This window comes from Mustela putorius, unplaced genomic scaffold (genome assembly GCF_011764305.1).
Source record: "Mustela putorius furo isolate JIRA1106 unplaced genomic scaffold, ASM1176430v1.1 tig00003988_pilon_pilon_pilon, whole genome shotgun sequence".
NCBI classification, from domain to species: Eukaryota; Metazoa; Chordata; class Mammalia; order Carnivora; family Mustelidae; genus Mustela; species Mustela putorius.
The window spans coordinates 1,877,558-1,886,912 of NW_025422127.1; the positions used below are offsets into that span (position 1 = coordinate 1,877,558).

General features: G+C 46.1%; 1 protein-coding gene across 1 annotated transcript; it reads right to left on the reverse strand.

Annotated features, from left to right (window-relative positions):
• Positions 1-136: 136 nt before the first annotated feature.
• Positions 137-1,504, reverse strand: APOF (apolipoprotein F). The gene has a single exon (XM_004773134.3). It carries the CDS (start codon positions 1,502-1,504, stop codon positions 515-517), a length of 990 nt encoding a protein of 329 aa, XP_004773191.2. The 3' UTR covers positions 137-514.
• Between the last annotated feature and the right edge of the window lie 7,851 nt (positions 1,505-9,355).

Below are 9,355 nucleotides of genomic sequence, written 5' to 3' on the forward strand. Positions count from 1 at the left end.
ACTGAAACAGCTGATTTCCGAGAACCCTCGCTACTGGAACGAAACCGAGAGTTGCACGGGACCCTACAGGCTCTGAGAGCGCTTGGAGAGGTGGGACCGGAATTTCGACACTTTGGGATAGAAAGGGACGAGCTGTAGTCATATTTATTGATAGTACCTTGCTAAGAACTTGAGGTTCATTGTTTGGTTTTTAGTTACCACAAAACCCATACAGGTGAAAAATGATAATCACAGACATTTTGAAAATTGAGCTTGGAGAAAAGTTGTTACTGGTCAGTGATTACTGAGGTTCTTACAAGGGGAGCCTGGATTCAAATCTAAATCCTCGGACTCCAAACCCCAAACTTAAAAATTCCTGCATTTTACAGCATTGCCTTCCTCCTTGATAACAGCCAGAGATTTGGATTTTGAACATATACACATTACAGCTTGTCAAAATATTAGATTTATTCATTCTGTGATCACCAGCTTTTATATCCCAAGACTGCCATTCCCAGGATCTAAGTCATAGCCATTAAATAAGTCCTGTACTAGTCAGGCCGCTGAACCAAGACCAAAGGGCCTGGGTGGTTGTTTCTTCCAGGTCACTCACACCTGAGGCCCCCCACAAGACCTCCCTGCTGATCGCTGGTAGAGCCGTGTTTGCCTCTTTCACTTCGAAATACTGGATCAACTGTTCAATCCCAGCCTTCACTGCAGGTTTAAGTGCAGCACTGATTAGTAGTCCTGTGGGTCCCCCGGACAATCCAGCCATGGTCATCAGAAGGTCATAACCCATATCTACGACTCCATCTTGGCCTCGTTCCTTGGCCTTGTCTGGACAATTCTGAGCAGCATAATACAAAGCTGTGCCGAGATTGTAGAAGGTTCCCACTTGTGGCAACAATCGGACTATATTGTACACACCTTGCTCCTGCTTCTGCTCACAGTTATTGATAGGGGGGGAGCGTCGGGCCCTTGGTGGGCCTGTTCGCTCCCTGGCCAAAAACTGTAGAGCAGAGAATAGGTCATCCCCTGAAACCGCCCTCACGGTGCTTCTGCTTTTCTGGAGTTCTTGAAGATGGTGGATGAGTTTCTGTGTTGCTTTTACACCTCCCTGGCGGTACAGCTGAAGTTGCAGTGTCCAGACATCAGCCTGGCAACCAGCTTTCTCCAGGGCAATCACCAGTGGCAGAGCTACCAGGAACTTGGGTAGAGGAGGCATGTGAGTAAAGCCAGGCAGGGACTTTGGGAGCAGAGTCTGGCAGGACAAGGGGTCTGAGGAAGGTGGCCAGGATCTCAAGGATGAGGGAATATTTGTTCGGTTTCCATATGAAATAACATCCACAGGGTACAGCAGGAGGTAGCAAAGAAGCAACTCAACTTGTATTGTGATGAATCTGAGGCCAAACATGTCTGAAACAGAATATGCTGGAGAGGGGAGAAACAAGAAACACACAAACCGTTTCCCTAAGGGCTGTGGTCTGAAAGGAGCCCATGACACAGGGCACACCTCATCCATCATCTCCAAAGTTCTGTTATTTTTAGGCAAAAGCCCAAGAATCAAGAAGTGCAGCCCAATTGTTCCCACTTGGCCTTCCCCATTTTCAAGTCACCAGAGACTTCCTCTGCTTTATTTCCACCCATTTATACGGGGCACCAAATTACCACAAAGTTCAGGCAAGAACTAAGACTGTCTTAATAGGTTTGGTTACTCCTCAATCCAGTTCTGCCCACTTCTCTGCCCCATGAATAAAGGAGATATTTGCTTTCCCCCATAATCAGTAAGAGATGCAATCTCTGCAAGTATTTGTCCATTTGTATTGGCTGCTCAAACCTTGTTCCCTTGTCCCACATTGACCTCAACACCTAAGACCCTTTTCTTTGGCATTTCCTACACATCCCTGTCACTTTTCCACTCTAGCTCATGATATGAGCTGGGAGACCCAGTCAGGAGAGATTAGATATCTATGATTCGCTCTTACTGTATCTCTTTTCAGTTTAAGAATTAAATTAGTGAGCTACAGCATCTAGTTGGGGATTTAGTACAGGGTTGATGAATGAGAAAAAGGTTAAATTACCTCTCATGCATAGTATATATTACATGCACAGTATATGATGACTGAAAGGAAAGAAAAGAGCAAAATGGAATAAGAACTAGGGGCTGGGAACTACTAAATGGAGAGGGTTAAGACTAATCCCAGTCACATGTATGATTTAGCTCTGGCATGAAATAAAGTACATCTGTTGAGTGTTTGTCTACCTTTCTTTTTTCTTTTTTCCTAATATTTTTGAGGGGGAATCTGGGTGGCTCAGTCGGTTAAGTATCTGCCTTCACCTTAGGTTATGATCTCAGGGTCCTGGGATCCAGCACCATGTCAGGGCTTCCTGCCCGGTGGGAAGCCTGCTTCTCCCTCTCTCTCTGCCTACTGCTCCCTTTGCTTGGGCTCTCTCTCTATGTCAAATAAATAAATAAAATATTTAAAATAGTATTTAAAAATAAATAAATAAAAATATTTGGGGGACACCTGGGTGGCTCAATTGGTTGGGCAAATGCCTTTGGCTCAGGTCATGATCCTGGAGTTCTGGGATCAAGTCCTGCATCAGGTTCTCTGCTCAGTGGGTAGTTGGCTTCTCCCTCTGATCCTCTCCCCTCTCATGCTCTCTCTCTCTCTCTCAAATAAATAAATAAAGTCTTTAAAAAATATTTTAAAATTTATTTGTTAGAGAGAGAGAGAAAGCACAAGCAGGGGGAACAGCAGGCTCTCCGCTGAGCAGGAAGTCAAATGTGGGGCTGGACCCCAGGACTCTGGGATCATGACCTGAGCCAAAGGCAGACACTTAACTGACTGAGCCACTCAGGAGCCCCTGGTCTTCTACATTTCTAACTACTTCATCTACCCCATCATTGAATAGTCCCAAGAAAAGAGACTTATTGCCGGGGTGTCACCGAGTATCTGAAGTAAACGTAGACAAATTCCTGAATGAATTTCTCCATAAAGCCCTCCCAAATAGCTGTGGAACGTTTCATAAATTATATTGTCATCATCTGTAGACACCGAGAAGTTCTTAACTTGGAGAACCTTAACTTAGAGGTTTCTTCAGCTTTTTGCCTCATTCTTCCTCACGCTCCCATCACTGCTTCCTGCAGCTCTAGGGGGTACTAGCAAAATTTTTGAACTGTGTCACCAGTAACGAGGCAGATAGCTGGTAGACCTACCATGCCAGGGGGTGTATTTGCCACCAGCAAGACATTCCTCAGGCAAAATAGCTGAGTGTTAGGTTCTCCAAGCTTCCCTGCAGGTCCCCCCAGATTCCTCAGTGACCTGAGTACTGTCAGTGTTTTCCTTCTCATTGTGCTCTCCTCTCATGGAGGAGAGTTTCAGTGATGGCCTTTCCTCCCATCCTAACAGGCTCACACTGCAGACTGTGGGCCTCAGTTGGGCAGCCAGCCTCCTCCAGGGCCACCCCCAGAGCTAAGTTGGATAGGCACTCAGGCAGAGGGGCTAAGGAGGAGCTGGTGTGCAAGAGATCCATGCAGGTCTTGGGATCTGGGAGAGGGATCTGGCTGGAGAGTGTGTTCAGAGGATGGCCAAATTTTTGTCAAAAATGGCTGGAAGGTCAGGGCTCTTTCTGGGCATTTCTTGGAAAGACAGCCAACGGGGACAACAAAACACAGCAAAGGGGCACCTGGCTGGCCGAGTTGGTAGAGCATGAGACTATTGATCTTGGGGTTGTAAGTTTGAGCCCTATGTTGGGTGTAGAGATTAATTAAAAATAAAATCTTAAAAAAAAAAAAAGACACAGCAAAGGAGCAGCACAGCCTGGATCATGGTGGGTCAGGAGGAACAGCCCACAGGAAACAGGAGAGAAGTAGTGGTCGAGGTGAGAAGTGGGGAAAGTCTTGGGACAAAGAAAAATCAAGACTAGTCAGGCTAAGAAGTGGCTTTTCCCTTGGGAACTTCAGTTACACCTGGACATAGCTTTACCCCCACCCTTGCAAGCTGTGGGTAGTCCTCACCTGCTCCAGAAGGAAACAAGTCAGAGGAACAAGACAATAAGACGATCCAAACACGTCCTTTCCGCAGTGCTTCTCTAATCTGAATGCTAACCTTCTCTACACTGCAGTCAAAAAAAGTTGGCCCTTCTGAAAACAGTGAAGGACATATGCTTACAAATATTTATCCACCTCTTCCTGGCTCAGGCTTTTCCCCCTCACCTTTGCTCCATGCTGACAAAGGGCCATTGCTCTTTGTGGCTACTCCTTTTCCTGCCTCATATCCCTGTCACCATAAGGATTTCTCTAGACCTAAACCTAGATCAGGAAAAATGCCTCAGTCCCTTCTGGAGAAGCAGGGAGGCAAAAGGCAGGGATGCCAAGGATTTCTGGGCAGGAGACCCCAAAATGGATTTCAATGGACTTACCAGGTAAAAAAATGAGAAAATACAACCTACTGGCAAGTCAGGTCAAAGCAGAGCAACTTTTATCTCATTATCCCAGCACAATACCCTAATTAAACACTTGCATTACCCTGATAGTACCTCTTTCTGAGCTTGTATTAGTGTAGGAATTGATCTTCATTGCTCATTTCTGAGGGTCTAGATGAGAAACTATAGTCTGGAAAATAGGGAACAATGGCATAGGGTGCCTCCTAAAAACTGGTACAAAACCCCCATCACTTTACCATACAGGTTCCTCGCTGGTAATATCATCATCTAACTCTGGCAGACAGCCAAATGCATTAGGCTAATGAACAAATCCCAGGTCCCTTCTATCTTACTCACTCCTCTCAGTCCCAGGAGGGGCCCTAAGTAGCAAGGAAATCGGAGGGGAGAAAAAGTTTTCTAGAACAAGAGGAATAAGTCTTCAGAAAGCTACTGGGACACAATCCTACAACTGGGAGAAGGATGAACTGGATCTAGAGGCATCCAGCCCAGCTGCTTGAAATTCCTGGAGTCCAAATCCATGGAGCGTCTCAAGGCTCTGCTGCTTCTCAACAGTTCAGGGAAGTTTGGGGATCCTGTCAGATTCTCCCATTTCTTTTCTTTTTTAAAAGATTTTATTTATTTATTTGACAGACAGAGATCACAAATAGGCAAAGAGGCAGGCGGGGGTTGGGGGGAAGCAGGCTCTCTGATGAGCGGAGAGCCCCGTGTAGGGCTTGATCCCCGGACCCCGAGATCATGACCTGAGCTGAAGGCAGAGGCTTAACTCACTGAGCCACCCAGGTGTCCGATTCTCCCATTTCTGACTGGAGTTGGCCATCCATAGCAGGGCCCATCTTCACATCCAGTTTGTCAGTCAGCATTACCATCCCCCTTAACATGAAAGTGGCTTCTGGTTGAAATTCCTCCAATTTCCAACTCTAGTGTCTTGGGAGTGACCCTAGAGAAAAGAATGTGTGAATATGGCAGGGGGAGGAAAAGTGGTGATGAGTTCGTCTCCAGGATCAAGGAGCAAAATGACAGAAGGAGGAGGCCAAAAGCAGATCCCCTCCCCAATCCAGCTCCCTAACTTTGGTCCTGTCCTGGTCTTCCACCTATTCCTCATTAATTCCCATCAGTTGTCAGCTGAATTTTTTTCATTGTTATTTCAATTAGTAGAGTATCTTTTTTTTAAGACTTTATGTATTTATTTGACTGAATGAGAGAGAGAGAGAGATAACAAGTAGGCAGAGAGGCAGGCAGGGAGCGGGAACAGGCTCCTCACTGAGCAGAGAGCCCGACGCGGGGCTCGATCCGAAGATCCCGAGATCATGACCTGAGCCGAAGGCAGAGGCTCAACCCACTGAGCCACCAAGGCACCCCAAGTGGAGTATTTTTGAAAGTATTTATCTATTTATTATTTTTTTAAAAATATTTTATTTGAGGAGGGGAACACAAGCAGGGGGAGCAGCAGGCAGAGGGAGAAGTAGGCTCCCCACTGAGCAAGGAGCCCGAAGTGGGACTCCATCCCAGGGTCCTGGGACCACGACCTGAGCCAAAAGCAGACACTTAACTGACTGAGCCAGAAGTCCCAGTAGATTTTATGTATTCATTTGAGAGAGAAAGCATGATCAGGGGAGAGAGGCAGAGGCAGAGGGGATAGCAGACTCCATGCTGAGGAGGGAGGGCAATGCGGAGCAGGATCCCAGGACCCTGGGACCATGACTTGAGCAGAAGGCAGATGCTTCACAACTGAGCCATCCAGGTGCCCCAGGTTATTTATTTGAGAGAGATATAGTGGGAAAGAGCACAAGCAGGAAGAAGAGAGAAAAGCAAACACCCCACTGAGCAGGGAGCCCCATGTGGGGTTTGATCCCAGGATCCTGAGATCACGACTTGAGCTGAAGACAGAAGCTTAAATTACTGAGCCACCCAGGCGCCCCACAGCACATCTATTTATAACATGGTGTATTGAATATTTTAAGCTCACTGTTGAGACTTACTGCTCAGAAAAAATGATTCCTTTCAAAATATTACTGCTCATTGACAATGCACCTGGTCACCCAAGAGCCCAATGAAGTTAATGTTTTCATACCTGCTAACACAATGTACACTCTGCAGCCCATGGATCAAGGAGTCATTTGGGCTTTCAAGTCTTATTATTTGAGAAATACAGTTTGTAAGGCTCCCATAGATAGTGATTCCTCTGGTGGATCTGCACCAAGTAAACTGAAAATCTTTGGGAATGCAATCACCATGTGAGATGCCATCAAGAACATTCATGGGATGGCTGGGTGGCTCAGTAGATCTAAGCAACTGCTCTCACCTCAGGTCACGATCCCGGGGTCCTGGGATTGAGTCCTGCATCAGGCTCCCTGCTCAGTGGGGAGTCAGCTTCTCCTTCTGCCTCTACTGCTCCCCCTGCTTGTGCTCTCTCACTATGTCAAATAAATAAAATCTTTAAATAAAATAAAAATTTAAAAAAAGAACATTTGTGAGTCAGGGCACCTGAGTAGCTCTGTTGGTTGAGCATCCGACTCGATTTTGAGTCAGGTCATGATCTCAGGGTCATGACACTCCAGCCCCACGTGGAGCCCTGCGTCAGGCTCTGGGCTCCACATGGAAACTGCTTTTTTCCCTCTCCCTCTGCTATTCCCCCAGCTTGTACTCTCTCCCTCAAATAAGTATAAATCTTAAAAAAAAAAAAAAATCACGATTCATGGGAAGAAGCCAAAATATCAACATGAACAGGAGATTGGGAGAAGCTGATTCCAGCGCTCAAGGATGACTTTGAGGGGTTCAAGACTTTAGTGGAGGAAGTTTCTGCAGATGTGATAGAAATAGCAAGAGAACTAGAATTAGAAGTGGAGCCTGAAGATGGGATTCAGTGGCTGCAACGCCATGATAAAACTTTCTCAGATGAGCAGGTGCTTCTTACAGATGAGCAAAGAAAGTGATTTCTTTTCTTTCTTTTTTTTTTTTTTAAGATTTTATTTATTTATTTGACAGACAGAAATCACAAGTAGGCAGAGAGAGAGAGAGGAGGAAGCAGGCTTCCCTCTTAGCAGAGAGCCCGATGCGGGGCTCGATCCCAGGACCCTGGGATCATGACCCGAGCCGAAGGCAGAGGCGTTAACCCACTGAGCCACCCAGGCGCCCCCAGAAAGTGATTTCTTGAAATGGAATCTCCTTCTGGTGAAGATGCTGTGAAGAATGTTGAAATGACAGAAGAGAATTTAGAAGGTTACACAAACTTAGTTGATAAAGCAGCGGCAGGGTTTGAGAGGATGGACTCCAGTGGTGGAAGTTCTACTGTGGGTAAAATGCTACTAAGCAGCATCACATGCTATAGAGAAATCAATCACGAAAGGAAAGAGTCAATCAGTGCACTAAACTTCACTGTTGTCTTATTTTAAGAAATTGCCACAATGGTGGTGTCTGGGTGGCTCAGTTGGTTGGGCATCTGAATCTTGGTTTTGGCTCAGGTCAGGATCCTGTGGTCCTGGGATGGAGCCCAGAGTCAGGCTCCTTGCTCAGTGGGGAGTCTGCTTCTCCCCCTGCCACTTCCTTGCTTATGTGCTCTCTCTCTCTAATAAATAAAATCGTTAAAAACAATATTTAAGGGGCGCCTGGGTGGCTCAGTGGGTTAAGCCGCTGCCTTCGGCTCGGGTCATGATCTCAGGGTCCTGGGATCGAGTCCCGCATCGGGCTCTCTGCTCGGCAGGGAGCCTGCTTCCTTCCCTTCCTCTCTCTCTGCCTGCCTCTCTGCCTACTTGTGATCTCTCGCTGTCAAATAAATAAATAAAATCTTTAAAAAAAAAAAACAATATTTAAGGAGGTTTGGGAAGTAGGAAAAGAATAAATGAAACAAGCTGGGATTGGGAGGGAGACAAAGCATAAGAGACTCTTAATGTCACAAAACAAACTGAGGGGGCCGGGGGAGGGGGGTAGGGAAAGGGTGGTGGGGTTATGGACATTGGGGAGGGTATGTGCTATGGTGAATGCTGTGAAGTGTGTAACCTGGTGATTCACAGACCTGTACCCCTGGGGCTAATAATACATTATATGTTTATAAAAAAATTTTTAAAGACCCCAAAAAACAAAAAAACAAAATTTAAAACTATGGAGTAAATAAATGGAAAAGGACAGCAATACTTCTGTACCCAATCATAGTAAATGGTCTATACTTAATAAGAGAAACTGGTAGAAGAAATTGGGACTGGAAGTTTCAAAGAAGGCTTGCAGGTCAGGGCCCCTTTCAGGGCATTTCTTGGAAGGACAGCCAATGGGGACAGCAAGGCACAGAAGAGGAACAGGAACAGCCCTGCTGAAAAGAAGCAATGCTCGGGTTGGGAAGTGGGGAAAGGCTTGGCATAAAGATATACCAAGACCGATCCTAGCTGGGAAGCGTCTTAACCCTTGGAAACCTCAATCACCCTGGAGGTAGCTTCATCCCTACCTTTAGAGGCTGTGGGAGGGAAAAACAAAACAAAACAAAACAACCTCCAGCAAGTTGAAGGAACAAGGCAGTACAAACGAATCCTTTACCTAGGGCTCTCCCTGATCTGAATGGTTATTTCCTAAATCTCTCCTTCACCCTACCTTAGCCAGAAACACAGAGCCAGAAAGCTGACAGTTTCCAAGAACTGGGAAGGACATGACATTTGCAATATTTATCCATCTCTTTCTTGCCCAGACATTATCCTTTACTCTGCCCCAAGCTGGCAGACTGGCTCTTGCTCCTTTTTGTGGCTCCTGCTTCTTCCTGCTAGATACACTTGTCACACTGAAGATTGACCCTAGACAAAGGTAGGGTACACCTACAGAGGTGAGAATGTTTTTGTGTCTTCTGTAGGGAAGGCAGGAGAAAAGGGATGGGTGATGGTTTCTTTTACCCCAAAGAGTTAAAAGTTCTTCCAAGAACATAGGTGGAAGGCTGGGGTACTTAGAC

Excerpts from the sequence above, each read along its gene's own strand:
- APOF (XM_004773134.3), bottom strand. The coding sequence starts at position 1,504 with ATGATGGATGAGGTGTGCCCTGTGTCATGGGCTCCTTTCAGACCACAG.